At 39.5% G+C, this 17,733-nt stretch overlaps 3 protein-coding genes across 6 annotated transcripts; all 3 read left to right on the top strand.

The window, feature by feature from the left end:
* Nucleotides 1–3,269: 3,269 nt before the first annotated feature.
* LOC111437421 (auxin-responsive protein IAA16-like) lies at nucleotides 3,270–4,907 on the top strand. 2 transcript variants are annotated; one of them, XM_023075387.1, is made up of 6 exons: nucleotides 3,270–3,295; nucleotides 3,443–3,694; nucleotides 3,873–4,126; nucleotides 4,229–4,349; nucleotides 4,459–4,520; nucleotides 4,622–4,907. In XM_023075387.1, the coding sequence occupies exons 1-6, from the start codon at nucleotides 3,285–3,287 to the stop codon at nucleotides 4,660–4,662; spliced, it is 741 nt and encodes a 246-aa protein (XP_022931155.1). In that variant the 5' UTR covers nucleotides 3,270–3,284; the 3' UTR covers nucleotides 4,663–4,907. The 2 variants fall into 2 exon arrangements, with proteins under 2 accessions (XP_022931155.1, XP_022931154.1); XM_023075386.1 differs by having other exon boundaries at nucleotides 4,208–4,349.
* A 3,736-nt stretch (nucleotides 4,908–8,643) lies between these two features.
* Nucleotides 8,644–11,333, top strand: LOC111437464 (U3 small nucleolar RNA-associated protein 18 homolog). Of its 3 annotated transcripts, none has more exons than XM_023075453.1 (3): nucleotides 8,644–8,819; nucleotides 9,284–10,944; nucleotides 11,052–11,333. In XM_023075453.1, the coding sequence occupies exons 2-3, from the start codon at nucleotides 9,298–9,300 to the stop codon at nucleotides 11,115–11,117; spliced, it is 1,713 nt and encodes a 570-aa protein (XP_022931221.1). In that variant the 5' UTR covers nucleotides 8,644–8,819; nucleotides 9,284–9,297; the 3' UTR covers nucleotides 11,118–11,333. The 3 variants fall into 3 exon arrangements, with proteins under 3 accessions (XP_022931221.1, XP_022931222.1, XP_022931223.1); XM_023075454.1 differs by having other exon boundaries at nucleotides 9,284–10,990; nucleotides 11,098–11,333; XM_023075455.1 differs by having other exon boundaries at nucleotides 9,284–11,010; nucleotides 11,118–11,333.
* Nucleotides 11,334–12,442: 1,109 nt separating this feature from the next.
* Nucleotides 12,443–16,785, top strand: LOC111437273 (E3 ubiquitin protein ligase DRIP2-like). Its single transcript, XM_023075162.1, has 7 exons — nucleotides 12,443–13,173; nucleotides 13,815–13,914; nucleotides 14,449–14,785; nucleotides 14,888–15,321; nucleotides 15,414–15,464; nucleotides 16,020–16,092; nucleotides 16,180–16,785. The coding sequence occupies exons 1-7, from the start codon at nucleotides 13,059–13,061 to the stop codon at nucleotides 16,351–16,353; spliced, it is 1,284 nt and encodes a 427-aa protein (XP_022930930.1). The 5' UTR covers nucleotides 12,443–13,058; the 3' UTR covers nucleotides 16,354–16,785.
* The last annotated feature ends 948 nt before the right edge of the window (nucleotides 16,786–17,733 follow it).

The following is a 17,733-nucleotide window of genomic DNA, read 5'->3' as shown; positions in this document are numbered from 1 at the left end:
AAAGAAAAAGAAGAAGAAGAAAAAGAAAAAGAAAAAGAAAAATCTAGTGTGGGTCCTTGACTTATACTTCAGAATTGAATTTGGTGGTCTTAAACCTTGTGGAGATATGATAGAATGAAGGTTATTTCAACATTAGACTTTAATGTTGACACCAGGAGAGAGACATCCCACCAAAAACCTCATTGTTGGCCGGTGCAGAAGGTTTAATTGTTGTTTCTGAAATGATGTTCAAGCCTTCTTTTTTGGTTGAAATGGTACTCAACCTTGTTTCATATCTCTATTATAAACATTAAAAATATATCTTTTTGTAGAAACTACAGATGGTTGAAGGAAACGCAACCAAACCAACAGCCACAACTATACCCCCCCTCGAGGATGAGGGACAAAACAGAAGCTACAAAACTCTTTTCCAGACTGAAGAAGAAAATGTCAAAGCTACTAACTCACTGGCAGCTTTGTTCCTCTCTCTAGGGATCTTACAAGAACTAACAATATTTACCGAAGTTGCAAGATGAGAATGACTTTGGTTTCCACATGTTAAGGGTCTCTATTTTGTTGAATTGTGATGCCGAAGTAGTCAAGGAAAGGTTCATTTCCATTTCCCAAACCAATTTCCAAAGGGGATATTAAGAATGGCCTCTGCATCACGAGGGAGAAGAACTTGTTTAATGATCCTGTCGTCCCAGCGCGATGATCTGCCACGCGTTTGTTGTTCTTAGTATCATGGGTCAAACTAATCCCTTGAAGTTTCCCAAGTCAGGTACCCACGTATCTTCCACGATATAAATGTCTTCCAAGTTTTCTCTTCTCGTCTTACTTTTGCTTGACGTGCTTCTATTTCAGGAATGTCTTAAAAACAAGAAAGCAAAAGGAAAAAACAGAAAAAGCAGAGCCTTGCCCAATATCGGGTAACTCTCTTTTTCTCGATTTTATGATAGTTGGGTTACTTGCTACCGTATTTTAAGGTAGCAGCTTATCCTTTTTACTCCACCCTTCAGAAAAAAAGGAAATGTATATGATATAAATATCAAATTACAAGTTTAGTATGCTTTTTGTTAATTCATTTGATGAGTGGATATTTAAAACTACAAGTAGGGAGCTAAACGTGGGCATACATTGCATATATATATATGTAGAGAGACCCAACTTGATGATCTTCCTCTTTGTTTCACGTAGTTAAGTTCTAAATAATACACATCTGCGTGTGAGGAAATGTTGATAAAGAGAGGTTTATTGGAAGTAGGCAAGGCAGGCTGCACATTCCTTTTAGACATAAGGATTCTGCCCCTTTTGCTAAGCCAAGCAAAGCAAAGGTAAAAGGTATCGGTCTAACTCAATTTTTTTGCGCTATTCACACTCTATTCCCCCGATCGCACGCACAGATTTGGGGATCTGAATGAACACACCTCCACCCTCCTCTTGCATGATTGCATCTCAGATTTTTAAATTTGGCTATAATTAAAAGAAAAAAACAACTGAGGGTCAATTAGTAATGATATAATTATGGAGTAGATTTGAAAATTGTTCCGCATTAAATGACCATATTTAAATATGCTTTAGATTTGAACAAATTAATAGTAATAAAATAAATAAATAAATAAATATGGATGAGGGAATCAATGAAGAGGGAATTGATAAGAACAAATCTCAAATTTTTCAAAAGGTATAACATTGAAGTTTAAATCAAAGAATTCACTAGGCATTAATAAAAAAACAAAAACAAAATGCTGTATTTAAATCACATTAATAAAAATAGAATGGAAATTATTTATTGGAAATATATTTAAATCACATCCGTCAATTTTTGTTGACGAACCAAACAAAAACCGAACTAACTAATTCAGCATATAAAACCGCATTTAGCCGCCAAAATTTATCCTGGTTTCTCCCAAATCGACAAAGCAGTGGCTGTCCAATGGCTGCCTTTATGTCCATTTTGAGACGAAGCGAGCGCGGGCGCAATGTGAGCTCACTACTGCCGCCGCTGAGAATCGAAACTGGACTACACCCAGGTTGAATACTTGATAATCATCATTTTCTTTCCATTTTTTGAATTTGAGATTTGAGATTTTCCTTCCATTCACTTGATAATCTAGGGGTTTGCATGTTATATATGATAACCCTTGGTTTACAAAGCTCTGTGGAAAGTGTTTAACCCTTTCCCGGCAACGCCTTTTTGACCCTTGGGTTCGGTTAGGAATCACGAATCTCCATAATGGTACGATATTGTCCACTTTGAGCATAAGCTCTCGTGACTTTGCTTTGGGCTTCCCTAAAAGGCCTTGTGCCAATAGAGATAACATTCCTCTTAACTTCACTCCCAACCATCCTGTTCATGAATGTATTTGTAGTTACATTGCACTTTCTTGCTGGGCTTGTTGTTCCGGATGTTCCTCTTGGGAAGACTGAAATTTTTAGGCAACATTGAGCTGGTGAATTCTTTTTCTCATGTTGAATGCATTATCTATATCAAAATTATGTCCCTCATTTATGTGTTCTGATATTGACTTTGATTTTAAATCATTAGTTGTTGGTATACATTATCCATTTGTGTGGTAATGCTCTGTTCACAAAATTAGAAGAAAGTTGTCTGTTTCTATATAATCGCTTCTTCTAAAGGTGCTCCTAACTACACCAACTCCACAAACAATCTGGAGAAGGAGACAGCCCTACTCCCAAAATCTCTAACCCATTTGATCAAGTTTCTCATCAACAGTTGTCCTAACACCTCTAATACATTATCTGCCTTATTTGTGTCGGGTTTTAAGTATAAAATCTCTTTCATTCATGGTGGTATCAAAGAGAGTATAACATAGGTACAACAAGATAAAATAAGTAAAGAAAAAGGTTGGAAGGAAAATGAAAGAAAACCAACCAAGTAGATATTAAGCAAATGGTAGAGCTAGGTATGAATATCGATCCTCAAGCAATTAATAATGGTACATCTTGTACCACAAACAAGACTTCGATATTGTTGGCTACCTTTTCCCCAATGGTCCAAAATGAAAGTATTACATTAAAGTTATGAAAAGTGCTTCTATCTGTGCATGGGACTTTGAAGAATAATTTGTTTGGAGGTATGTGTAGGGTTGCTATCGAGGCCCAGTGCCATGCATATTCTTCAATTTGGAAATTTGTTGTACCGCACAATTCTCTTTCACACCCATCATTGCAATGCCACTACTCCTCCCGTCAATTATTGTTATTCTTATCTCATTAATTTTGGTGGCCTTAATATTCATTACTGTTTTCTCTCTTTTAAATTTATTCTGCATATCAAGTTCATGCATTTAAGGTATTCAGCTACATGGAATTTATGACCAATAATGTCAAGAATTTTTGCTGTGATTTTGATCATTCTATGGATATCTGTTAAAATGTGTGTAGCTCAACCACAGATCAATTAATTTTGGTACCCTAACAATTCCCTCTTAAAATACACTACCTTTGTGGTTATCGTTTCAACCAAGAACGACACACAGCCACCAAGCTCTCAAAGCTCCTGTAAGAGAGAGAAGGAAACGATGTCGTTTGAGGAGACAGAGCTGAGGCTGGGGTTGCCTGGAAATGGAAGAGAAATGGCCAGGAAGAGAGGATTCCATGAAACAGCAGCTGAAACAATGATAACAATGGCAGAGTTGAAGTTAGAAGCATCCTATGGGTTGGATCCAAATCCCAAGCCCCCTCCACCCAAGTAAGTATCTCGTTGTTTCCTTTGCTCTGACCTCAAATACATGAGACTTGGCCTTGGTTTTCTTAACTAACAACATATTACAATATATTTGGCTGGATAAAGGTTTTTTTTTGGGTGATAAAAGTAGGAGAAGAAAAGTGTGGAAGGTTGTTATTGGTGTAAACTTTTAAATTTGCAGGGGACAGGTTGTGGGGTGGCCACCAATAAGGTCATACAGAAAGAACAGATTGAGCCTCCAAAAGGGCACCACATCTGAGGATGAAATAATTAGTGATGAACAGAAGAATATTGGGAACGCAGCAGCAGCAGTCAGGTTCGTGAAGGTTAGCCTTGATGGAGCACCTTATCTTCGCAAAGTGGACTTCAGCAGGTACAGCAGCTACAAACAACTCTCTGATGCCCTCGCCAAACTCTTTGGCCCTTTCACCATTGGTAAATTTTGTTCACTTCTAAAACTCTTTCCCACCAATAAATGCAAATGATGATGTCTTCTCCTCTGATGTTTCTCATAAGGAAACTGTGGATCCCAAGCAGCTGGGATGAAAGATTTCATGAATGAAAGCAAGCTAATAGATCTTTTAAATGGCTCTGATTATGTTCCAACCTATCAAGACAGGGATGGTGATTGGATGCTGGTTGGTGATGTTCCATGGCAGTAAGTCTTATTTTTTCTTGCATAACGGCCATTATATTTCAAATACTTGGTTTTGGTCTTCCAATACTCAACTTATTATATCATACGATTGTGTTTCGATATGATTCAGGATGTTTGTTGGATCTTGCAAGCGTCTACGCATAATGAAAGGAAAAGAAGCCGTTGGACTTGGTAAGATTCATAGACTTGCATTTCCTTCTTTTGTTTTTACTTCAACTTCAAATTGAATCATATAATCTAATATTTGAACTAATTTGATTGTGGGGTTTCAGCACCAAGGGCTGTAGAGAAGTGCAAGAACTACAAAGGCTAACTTCACCTATAATGTTTCAAATTAATATGGTCTGGTTTTGAGGACAGATGGGTCGGTGTCTTTATATTATCCAAAGATAGCTAATGGGGTTGGTTGGAATGAATTATGTCAAATTGGGAGATTAATTTGTATGTATATTTAAATTAGATATAATGTATAATGTATCTTTGTGCGTATACAATATGGCCTACTTCTGTAGTAATTAAATTGCTTTGTGTGTTTATGTGAAGTTGGTCTTTTCATTCCCTTGGGCCTTTTGCAACAAAAGTTGACCATTTTACCATATGTTAAAATTCTAGCAAAAAAAAAAATGCAAAAATCGTCTTTTAGAGATTGCAATACCCTAAAATAAAAATCATACTCATCTCATCATCATTTCGATTTTGCTCTAGCTAAATGCTCTTTTGACTAAGAGATTATAATTTATACGTGCTTCACTTTGTAGATAAGATTGCTGTTCTCTAGAAATATTCCAATTATGAAGATGTAGACTCGTGGTTTATAATAATGGACTAATGAGAATGTTCATCTTTCATTTGTATTTGTAGGGTCAATTTCATACTCAAGTCTTGGCATTTTGTTTAGCGTAGATGGTTGATATTTTTAAAAGTTATTGAAATAAAAGTTAATTTTAAAAGAAGAGGAGCATTGTAAGTTTTTTTTTTTTTTAATTTAATCTTAAATTAAAACCATTTATTGATCTTTAAAAAAGACATATTATTGAAAGTTAATAATAATAATAATATCATTATTATTAGTTAAAAGAGCTCATTGTCACAACCTTACTATGAAGAGAGTAGGTTGTGACCCTCACGCCATGACAAGCAAAGGGGGCGTCCCTCAAGAGACGCCCATCCGGCCATATGCGGGCCAACGTACAAGAATGTCATGATGCGATTGAGGAGGACGATGCATCATCCAACACACCACCACGCAAAGTGGGCATTGAAGACATGTTGAGACCCAAGCATAACAGAGACATCAGCATAGACATGAAGGACAAGATAGGCTTGTTGAAGGGCCGGGTAGGGCCCCGGACCTTAACCTCAAAAGTCGAGGTTTCGGAAGGAATTTGGGCATGCGGTTCAGGAGTTAAGTCCGTCCATATGAAATATGAATGCTCGCCAAGTTTGGTGTCAATCGGACATGGGACGGACAATGCACGACACCGTATGACACCTCACGAAAATCATGTCTACTCCTGGTAGAATGAAAATGGCTCAAAATGTACTATAGGGGTACCATGGTGTTAGCTCTCCACCACCCCTGGGCCCTGTGGCCTAAGTGAGCTACCCTGTGGCTCATACGTGTGTCACAGTGTGGGCGAGCGTGCCGAGACGAGTGTCTCGGGGCGACTTCCTTTGAAATGGGTTTTTGAAGGACAATACCGGACGGCACGGGTGTGCCGGTATTGCGCCCTAGCCCGCGTGTTGGAGGTTGCTACATACACCCGCTATCCGGTACGGTATCCGCAAATGACTCGGCATGGGCACGGGAGGGCCTATGCCTCGATAGAACCCGGATGGATGGATGTTCAGGAAGTCCCGATGAGATGAACGACACGTGGGCCCATTCTCGATGACATGACCGAACGAGTTATGATGAGCGACGACATCCCGAGACTCGGGATGGCGTCAAGACATATGGACCTGTCGATGGGGATCGAGATGGCAAGATGAGATGCGACGTTGTATTGAGAGACCTTGGCCCGAGCAGAGGCAAGGTCGAGCCGAATGGGTTGGCCTAGCGTAGAGGCAAGTCGAATGTGTCGCAGATGATTGAACATACACGCACAGGCGGCGTGTGTGGTTGAACAAGCTTGGATTCCGCACAAGCGATGTTCGATTGGCGAAGGCAAACCTCGCCTAAGGTCTGACGAAGCCACAAAGCCGGGGCGAAAAATATAATGGGGCTTAATTCCCCTTAAGGCTGGTCGTGAGCGTGTATAGATCACGACGCCGCACGATCAAGAATGTAGGACCGTGACAGTTGGTATCAGAGCCACACTTTGTGTGTCTAGTCGGGCAAGATAGTCAAGAGAAACAAACCCAAGAGTTGATCGAAGACCTTGCAAGTGTGTCAAGAGTGCCGTAATGGGCAGGACAGTTGCCGGTCAGAATTATAATCAGTTGGGGGTTGAGCCAAGACTACCCGAAATTCATTAGTGTCGTGTGTCGACACCTCAATATGGGAAGATCTACCCGTCAAACAAAAACCAAGCTCACCTGAGAAGAGCTTGCAGGTTCGAAGTAGACAAGCCAGATGAAACAGAAAGCACCATGACGGTGCCTTCCAAAGAACCATTCACATTGGAGGAATAGTGTCAGTGGTTGCAAGCAGAGAAGCCGAGAGCCAAGAAAAGACAAACGTCGGCCGAGTGCAAGAGCCGTATACAATGTAAGTCCTTATGGGGGGACGACCTTGCTGCAAAGAGGCAGCTGAGTTCGAACGGGGGAGAGCAACATCAATAAGTCTCTCACCCCGTAAAGGTGCTCGGACATACGAGCACACGTGTATTCCTTGAGTCACCACCTTGTGCCTAGGGTGGATGACTCCACCAACAGATGTCAAGACTAGTATCCGCTCGAGAAGTGAGCAACAAGCTGGAAGTTCACGCACAACAGTAGTCACACGATGTGACAAAATACAAAGAGTTGGCCGAAAGTTAGCGCCAACAACTGAAGGGACTATCAAAGAGTTGACTTTGCTCAATAGGAGGAGTGGTCGCAACCAAAGAGTGTTGCGGCCAGGCTTGCGAGCCTCACCCCAGGGGGTGAATTAATTCATAGGAGAAGTGGTCGCAACCAAAGAGTGTCGCGGCTGGGCTTTCGAGCCCCACCCCGAGGGGTGCACTAGTTTATGTGATCCAAAGAGGATGCACACACTGAGGCCAAGTTGGCCAAAATAGGGCAAAAGTGCCCTCTGAAGTCCATACTTGTCTGGTGAGTGTCTGCAAAGAGAGTCGGCCTCACCCACAACTATGGCAAACGCTGAAGAGTCACGTCTACGTTGTGAGTCTCGGTGGCCGAGTCCAAGATGGGCGAACAACAGAAATAGGTCCGAATGGGGATACCGTAGATAAAGGAACAAGCCTAAGTGAGGACAAATTCACCACAACAACTGACCAAGTCAAGAGTCAGAACGTGGTGCCACCTGACAAAAGAGAAGTCAGAAGCATCCACTCGAACTTGTCCCAAGTTGGCATAAGACGTCAGCAGGGAGAGCATTATGACAAAAGATCGTCAGGTGCTCAACAATAGAAGATTTTTCTAAAGCACAACCAAATCCAGCGAGTCAAGTCGCCAACAGACAAAGAGTTGGATCGTCATCGGGACGATGCCGAGATTGAGTGGGGGAGAACTTCACAATAGGTGGGGCGAACGCGCTCGAGAAAGTCATCGAGGACGATGACTAAATCAAGTAGGGGAGAATGTCACAATCCGCAATATGATTGTGACCCGAGTAAGTCATCGAGGACGATGACTAAGTTAAGTGGGGGAGAATGTCACAACCTTACTATGAAGAGAGTCCCGAGACACTGTCCGTCCCATGTCATACGGTGTCGTGCATTGTCCGTCCCATGTCCGATTGACACCAAACTTGGCGAGCATTCATATTTCATATGGACGGACTTAACTCCTGAACCGCATGCCCAAATTCCTTCCAAAACCTCGACTTTTGAGGTTAAGGCCCGGGGCCCTACCCGGCCCTTCAACAAGNTTCTGAAGCACAACCAAATCCAGCGAGTCAAGTCGCCAACAGACAAAGAGTTGGATCGTCATCGGGACGATGCCGAGATTGAGTGGGGGAGAACTTCACAATAGGTGGGGCGAACGCGCTCGAGAAAGTCATCGAGGACGATGACTAAATCAAGTAGGGGAGAATGTCACAATCCGCAATATGATTGTGACACCCAGCCCACCTTTTTTTTTGTTAATACAACAAAACTGAGCCCATTTGTAAAATAAAATAAAAAAGAATAAAAGAATGGAAAACCTAACCCCTCCACTCCACTCCCTCTTCACGCCCTCGTCCTCTCCTCCTCCGTTTCAGCACCTCGGTGTCGCCGCCGCCATTGTCTTTCTTCCGTCCGTGGCACCGTAGTTTCCTCCTTCTTAAGGGTTTTGCATTGTTTTTCTACTCCCTTGTTGCTACAGGTATTATCCCAATCTCCATGCATGTCTTTATTCTCACTTGAGTAACACAAATTAAAACTTGTTTAATTGAAGAATGGAGGATTCTTTTCTGAATAAGAATTGCCGAATAGTAACGAAAATGAAAGCAGCCATGCGTCAAATTGGGACGTGGTTTGTGTGTTGGCTGTTCTGATTTTCATGATTAACCAACACTCGTAAAAATCCTCAAATGAAATAAAAATGGCAAAATAGATATATCATTCAAAAGTAGATGGCAAAATCTCCTATAGTGCCTTACGTAGTATAGATTGTAAATGGGTTTTCAGGAATCAGAGTTTCTCCTTTTGTTGAGTCCGTTGTAGCCTACACTGATAATGCATCGGCTCATTCTGTGAAGGACTTTCGATGTACTGAGCATTTGGGTTATGAGATGTTTTACTTCTTATCGAGTTTTGGTTCAGCTGTCGATATGGTTGATTTTGCAGGAGCTGAGTGGAAGATGAGTTTAATATCTCAAAGTGTTGCTGCAATTAGTAATCTTGAGAAGGTTACAGGGGAGACAATCGTTGGCTCGTCATCTCCTTTGAGAAACCTAGATGCTAGTGATGTAGAAATGTCTGGTGCAGATACTACTAGGCCAAAAAAGAGAAAGAAAGAACACAAAAAAGAAGATGCACAACTGGTAAAAGAACAACAACAGGAAATGAAGAACCTTGAAAACTTTCTATTTGGATCACTTTATTCCCCTGTTGAATTTGGGAAACATGAAGAGGTAAACGGTTTGAGTGGGGAGGAAAAAGAAGCTCCTGCTTTGTATATAATGGACCGCTCTGCAAATAGCTCCCTTTCTGCATATGAAGGTGATTTTGGGCTCCTAGACGAGAGTGTTAATGAGGAGGAACCTCAGCAAAGAAAACCAGTCTGGATCGACGAGGAAGAGGAGAAGGCCACTGTTAATATTACTAATGTTAGTAGACTGAGAAAATTGAGGAAGGAAGAGGATGAGAAATCGATTTCAGGCTCCGAGTATGTGTCCAGACTGAGGGCTCAACATGCAAAGCTAAATCCAAGCACTGAGTGGGCTCAACTTGATGTACAAACCCGTGGTGGTAGTGATGATGATGATCTATCATCAGATGATGAAAATGCAGTTGTTATGGCCGATGGTTATGATGATGTCGATTCTATTGATGATATCCTTCGAACGAGTGACAATCTTGTAGAGAAGAGCGGTGGTAAATTATTGCCCGGTCTTCTTGAATACTCAAGACTTGTAGATGCTAATGCAGAGGAGCCATCTAATGGTCCTATTCATTCGGTTCAGTTTCATCGCAATGCTCAGTTACTGCTAGCTACTGGGCTGGATCGGAGGCTTAGATTTTTTCAGATCGATGGTAAACGGAATACCAAAATTCAGAGCATTTTTCTTGAGGATTGTCCCATAAGAAAGGCATCATTTTTGCCTGATGGATCTCAGGTAATCATATCTGGGAGGAGGAGGTTCTTCTATAGCTTCGATCTAGTGAAAGCAAAAGTTGATAAAATTGGCCCTCTCGTTGGTAGAGAGGAGAAAAGCCTTGAGGTTTTTGAAGTTTCTCCTGATTCTAGCACAGTTGCCTTTATAGGTAACGAAGGCTATATCCTGCTAGTGTCAACCAAAACAAAGGAGCTCATCGGTACGCTTAAGATGAACGGAACCGTACGTTCTTTGGCGTTTACGGACAATGGACGACAGTTACTGAGTTCTGGGGGCGATGGGCAAGTCTACCACTGGGATTTGAGAACAAGAACGTGCATCCACAAGGGTGTGGACGAAGGTTGCATAAATGGTACTGCACTTGGCACTTCACCTAATGGAGCACTGTTTGCAGCTGGTTCTGACAGTGGCATCGTTAACATCTACAACAGAGAAGAATTCTTAGGGGGCAAGAAGAAGCCATTGAAAGCCATCGAGAATCTGACCACCAAAGTAGAGTTTCTGAAGTTCAATCACGATGCTCAAATATTGGCCATCTGTTCAAGGATGAAAAAAAGTAGTTTGAAGTTGATACACGTTCCTTCTTTCACAACATTTTCAAACTGGCCGCCACCAAAGAAGAATCTACAATACCCTTCATGTTTGGATTTCAGTCCCGAAGGGGGTTACATGGCCGTGGGAAATGCTGCTGGTAAGGTATTATTGTATAAGCTACATCATTACCGTCATGCTTAGATTAGATCTCCAGATATTTTAATCATACTTGTATTACTTACATGGCCGTGGGAAATGCTGCTGGTAAGGTATTATTGTATAAGCTACATCATTACCGTCATGCTTAGATTTGATCTCCAGATATTTTAATCATCAGTGGTGGGAACAGTTTTGATACTTGTATTACTTACTACTAACGCTCAGCTGTTGTTACTGTAGCCTAGTCTTTGAAGTTACTGGGTTCTTACTCATTTTCTATGTAATAAGAAGGGTTTTTTTTGTTTTTTTTTTGTTTTGTTGTTGAGATGAAAGGTTGATCCCAAAGAAAGAAGAGATTATTTCTACATGTTTCTGAATCGCCCAATAATATTCCTAATTTGGGATTGAGAATTACTGGTGTTGTGAATTCTTATTTTTGAAAATGAGTGGATGATAAGTCAACAATAGAATATATGTAATTAACCTACTTATGGAAATTATTATATTTATGCGAAAATAAGCGTGTAGGCCCCACTTGTTACAGATAGTAATAATAGTAATGAAATGTTTTTTTTATCGATAAACTATGTTTATGTTTGGAAGTTAATTTTAAATGTTAAAAAATGAAATGTAAACTTGGATTAACAAAACTATTAAAATGAGTAAATATTACACAATAGTTTTTAGGGCGGGCAAAGCAATAAAATTGAAAGGACATGTCGGAAATTGAGGCTAACTAGCAGTCTAGTTGGGGAAAAGAGTGTAGTAATTTATTTGAACAGGGTAGTAGCAGTGCAGTGAATGGAGCAGGCGGGGCAGTGAATCCCAAGCACAAATCCGTTTCCTGCTCTGAAACTGTTGATTGATTTTGCCCATGTTTGCAATTGCATAGGTGAAGCCTGTGGAGTGGAATGGATAGTGTAAGTTGCAGGTGGTGGGTTTGGTTAGAGCATGCAGGAAGGAGTGGGAGTTTGTTTTGATCCAATGGGGGATGAAAATGAGGTTCCGACTGTTGTAAGATCTGCACAACCTCCATGTACCAGGATAGGATGAAAATGAATTTATCAACTTTTGTTTTTGTAGGGATCACCCTTTTTTTTATTTTTTAAACTCAACAACATATATATATATATATATATAAAACTTGTGTTTGGGTAAGTTGACATAATGTGTAAATTAATTTAAATAATGGTAATGGTAATCTATTTATTTTTTAATTTTGTTTTGTGTCACACTCGGTGATATAAATGAACCATTGACCTACATATTAACTCATTACCATCATCTCTCTTTTCTATTTTGTTTTTTTTTTTAGCTATTAAATTATAGATTTTGAAAAAGTTCAAATTTTATTCAAAAAATTTTATCCGAAAAAATTATGAAATTTCTCAGAATATAATATAAGTGAAATTTAAAAAAAAAAAAAAAAATTGAAGAAGTCCAAGAAATGGAATGAATGCATGAAGGAAAGAAAGGCAAAGAAAAAGACAAAGGCATCGTTGTTTTTGAGCATTGAAGAACTCGGCGCGGTTTATCTCTTCAATCCTCCTCCTGCTTTGGTCCTCTCTCTCTCTCTTTGAATTCTTTTTCTTTTCTTTTCTCTTCTCTTCTTTTCCCTTCCCTTTCGAATTAAAACGTGAAAAACAGAATTAAATCCATTTTCTTTTCACCAAAAAAAAAAAAAAAAAAAAAAAAAAAAAAAAACAAAACAAAACTCTTGTTCATGCTCCGAAGCCAAAGCAAGGGTGTTGTTTCATTTCATTTCATTTCATCGATTCCAGATCAAGCCTCTTGAATCTCTCCAAATCCCTCAAAACCCACGTCTATTTCCCTCTAATTTCTCCAACCCATTTCCAAATCTTCAATCCAATCCATCAGATATCCCTTTCCCATCTTCAAATGCTCCATTTTTTCTGATCTTTGACTCCTCTTTTCACCCGCCTTTCTTCTCTTTCTTCTCCTCTCATGCTTTTCCTTCTGCCTCTAATGGGGATGGGTCTCTGAAAAAATGCACGTAAATTTCTCTTATCAACAAATGCTGAAGGCATGCAGAGTTGCGCTACGTGGTTGAGGTTTCAGATTCTTGGGGCATGGCGAATCAGGTGGTTAAAGTCAAGAGGGAAGCGATTGCGGCATGCATCACTTGCCCGCTTTGTAATAAGCTTCTCAAAGAAGCCACCACCATCTCTGAATGTCTTCATACCTGTGAGTCACTTTTCTTCCTCCTCCTCTTCTTTTCCCCCCTCTCTTCATATCTCCTCTCTTACCTTCTTTTCTCTCTCTCTTTTTTTTACTATTCTCCATCCAATTTTGTTCTTTCAAGCTATTTATGGTAGTTTCCATCTTTGATTTTGAAATTCTTTTTCGTTTGCTTAGATTAATTGCTGTTGACCCTTTTGTTACTCATTCACTAATGTTGTTCATAAATGAAAGTTGATTTCTAGTGGATAATCAGCTCTCTTCTTCATTTGGTTTAGTACTGTTTCATTTTTTAGTTCATATTCTTTATGCTTCATTATTTCAACATTACAAATTCCAAACAAGTTAAGCGATTGCTCCTTAATAAAACTACATATTTTGTTTCATTTTTTAGTGTCACATTTTATCTCTCTGCTGTTCTATAAAGCAGAACTCACTAAATTAATCATCTTTTTTTGGAAGGAATCACAAGTTTTTAGGGGAAGGACTTTTTTTTTTCTTTGCCAATTAAGACGGGTGATATGTGACATATATCTAGTTTTTCCTGCTTAAAATTATACGAATGAATGGAAATGAGTTAACATGTTGTTGCATTTGATCACTGTACAAGTAGTTTTTATGACAGCTGGGTGTCAAAACTTTTTCAGTTTGCAGAAAGTGCATACATGATAAGATTTCTGATGATGAACTAGAAAGCTGTCCAGTATGTAACATCGACCTTGGGTGTGCCCCATTGGAGAAATTAAGGTAAGATTTGTAATTTCGTAATGCCACTGCCTTTCACCTACTCCTTTCCCAGTCTTTATTTGCGCTAATACGATCTTTGAGTCTGCATTTTTGTAGTTGTTTCTAGTGATTCGACATAGATATGAAGTTCTATTTTCCTAGATTTGCAGATGTCAACAAAACCTTTTTAGTTGTTTTTGTGCCTTTTCCATGGGATTATCTGAAGAAAATATATGATTCTTTTGATATAAACATGATATTCATTCCACGACATAATTGGTTTTACCAGTCGGTACATCAATGCACGATTTTTAATTAATCAAACAAGCATTTTAGCACAGCCATACCCCATTTTTCTGCTTGTTATTAGTTTACAATTTGGATGTTATGGAATTGGCTGAATGAGATCAAAAGCTACCATTTATTCACAGTTCTTCACAAAATGTAGATTATGACATTCTTTATTTCTTCATTTTCAAAATCTCACGATATAGAGTTTTTAGTAAGAATTCACAAGTCGTCGAGAGAATTTAAACTTGAGCTTCTAATCATCAGGCCAGACCACAATCTAGAAGATTTAAGGGCCAAGATTTTCCCTAGTAGAAGGAGAAAAGCCAAAACGCCTGAAGTTGCTCCTGTTATACTACCACCAGTTAGAAGAAAGGAAAGATCACTTTCCTCATTGGTGGTCAATAGTCCCAGAGTGTCAAGTCATGCAACCACAAGTGGAAGAAGAACAGCAGCAGCTGCTGCTAGAATTGCTGCTATCTTACGAACACCAAGAGTCTCCTCTGAGAAGCGTGTGAAGAAAGAGGATGATTCCATGGAAGACTGTTCAGAGAGCTCGAGTTCCCTTGAGACATCAGAAAAGTTCAATCAGAACAAAAGACCGGTAAAGGAAGAAATTTCTGGTCCCAATTCAAGGTTGTTTTTTCCCCCATCAGGAGCTTCTGTTTAATAGTAACATTTTGTCTTAATATTGGACTTAGTGCAGGATTCCAGTCCTTCCAAGTCTACCATATCTTTGCGAAATAAAGAAGTCGAAAATGGCGTTGACTCAATGGAAGGAAACATGGATATCTGGAAACCTTTAAATTACTTGGTAGAAGTTGCAAATAGGAGTAAATGTTTCAAATCTAATTCAGAGAATAAAGTCGAGCTTGCGGAAGTCGATGGGAGTGAAGCTCAGGCCAGTAAGTCTAGAAATAGGGAAAGCAAACGCAAGCAAAAACGTGAGAATGGAAAAACTAGAACGGACCCAGTATCTCCAGAAACTGAAAAACCTAAGAAACTGCGTAGGGTTCGCCAGAAAAAGGAACCTTTTTATGGGAACTCCAGCATTACACCCCAGGTTGTGTTGGATGCCACTAGTGCTCGGCTTGAAAGAAGAGCTGGTCCAATTTGGCTTTCACTCATAGCTTCTGATCAGTGAGACAAACTCTGTTCCCTACAAAATGCTCGAAAACTAAACAAATTTCAACGAACATTTATGCCTTTACTTAACTACACTTTGGTTTCAGGGAAGGAGATGTAACGTTGCCGCAAATTCCTGCTAGTTATCTGAGAATAAAGTAAGTTCCTTTTAGCTTCATTCGATATAGACAAGCTCTACTCATCCTTACTGTAGTTGTCAAGTAACCTAATCGTATTATATACGGGTGTACAAGAGTAACTTTCATGCCCGTTTTCAAATTTTCCAGAATAGAATTCTTTTCAGCGTTTCAAAAAATTATCTGAAATTTTGAGCTGTCTAAACTATTTGTCAAGTTTCCTCATGAATCTTGTGCAGGGTTATTATGAGGGAATAGTTTTTCTTGTATCTTAGACCAGGAAGGAGCCTCAAATGATAATTTTTTTGGGGCTTCAAATTCGTGACATTTTGACCAAGGATATATGTTTAACTGACTGAACTATGATTAGGTTGGTACTCCCATCGACACTTTGGTTGTCATTTGACTAACCAACTTTATATTAGCTTGCACGTAAATTTGTACTAATGGTTGCGAGTAAATTGATACTCAAATGAAGCTAACTTCTACTGACATGTTTGCTCGTCTCTGTGTGTGTGTGTGGAAGAATACTTTTACTGAGTTGGAGTTGAAATTATATCATAATCTTTGTGGCAGGGATGGAAACTTGCCAGTATCATTTGTCCAGAAGTACCTTATGAGAAAGCTGGACCTCTCCAGTGAATCAGAGGTGAAAAAGCTCATATCCTCTAATTTAGTTGAGATTCTTGTTTCATTTTTATAAAATGGCTTAAGCTTGTTGCTTCTTATTGTGCAGGTTGAGGTGAAGTGCATGGGACATCCAGTAGTGCCCACACTGGATTTGCATAGCTTAGTTGATTTGTGGCTTCAAACAGCAGCAAACTCCGAAAAGATCTCAGCATCAATTGGGTCGTCAGCTGAGGATTTCATTATGGTTCTTTACTATGCTAGAAAGATCACAGTTTCTTGATCTTCAATTTCCTTCACATTGCTGCCTTCAACCTTCAATCTGCATTTAAGGGTCTTCACACCGTTCGCTCTCTTCCCGGCAAAAGCTGCTGAAAAGGCCCTGAAATGCTTATTATTCAATCACAGTTGAGTATCAATTACTGCACCAATCCTAGTTCCTCAAAAGCTTGTTAGACTTAATCATAAACATTTTAGGGTAAGCAACACAGGTACGCATGGGAGTGGCATAAACACAATGGAAATTCCTTTTACACCACATCATCAAATAAAGGCAACAACTAATTTATTTAACCAAGTGGTGTTGGGTGTAATGAAATATTTGACCATTAGTACCTCCCTCAGCAGTTGCTTTTACTTTGGTAGAAGATGTACTTGAATTGTGTAGCCAATACCAAATTTGCATAATTCTAATAGAGCTCTCTCTCTCTCTCTCTCTCTCTCTCTCTCTCTCTCTCTCTCAACTGATGCAATTTCTTTTTAGAGAACTCGTAGGATACAGATTCCAAAATTGGAACGAAGTATAGGATATAAGACAGAGCCTATAGAAGATCTTTGTGCAAAAGTGGCTCCCATTTCTCAGGTTCCATGTGTTCTCAAAGTCTGCATGTTACCAGATATGCCTGAAATGAGGTGAGTGCGAGAAGGGGTTGTGTGTGTCCAAATTTGTGCGGAAACATGAGAATCAAAAAGTGGGTAGCCTGTCAGTTTTGTTGTGATGCTTCCATTTTAGATACAACTAAAACTCCTCTTCCCTTTTTCAGCAAAACCCCTCCGTGTCATGCTCTTTAATTTAACCCTTTCATTTACTATTACGCCAAACCTTTTTCTTTTCATATCATAAAAGAGAAGGGATTCAAATTTATTCTTTTTAGTCGAAGTATGTTGAGAGAGATCCAAGAAGAAAAGGCTACCAATATATTAAAATTGAAAAAGAATTGAGGAATCAAACAACCACAGAGAGATGAAACAGATGAGGGGAATATCAAGAACTCTTCCTATTTACTTGAAAAAGGTATTCTTCCTATATTGTGCATCAGTTCTTCCATACTCAACGACAAGGAAAACAAGTGTTTGGAATCCAACCAGTTGCCAACTTCTAAAGCCTTTCAAACCCATACTCCCAAGGAACAGATCAGAGAAGGTAAAGGAAAACAAAACTATCGCTATCACTCACACCTACAAACAGCTCATGAATACAATTTCAAAGATCTGGAAAGTCAAAAACAGCTTCTATGACCAACCAAGTCACAACTCAGAATGAATTTGTATCAAAATAGATTAGATTAGCAGCTGTTGAATTCAACTCGAATACAAGGCAAGAGCAAGAGTTGTATTAGCAACAATCTCAAATCACACCTGCTCAAGTACCCACATCAATCAA

The sequence above is a fragment of the Cucurbita moschata genome, unplaced genomic scaffold (genome assembly GCF_002738365.1).
Source record: "Cucurbita moschata cultivar Rifu unplaced genomic scaffold, Cmos_1.0 Cmo_Scf00063, whole genome shotgun sequence".
Taxonomy (NCBI): Eukaryota; Viridiplantae; Streptophyta; class Magnoliopsida; order Cucurbitales; family Cucurbitaceae; genus Cucurbita; species Cucurbita moschata.
The sequence above is the reverse complement of the archived record's forward strand: the minus strand, read 5'-3'. Positions and strand labels throughout refer to the sequence as shown.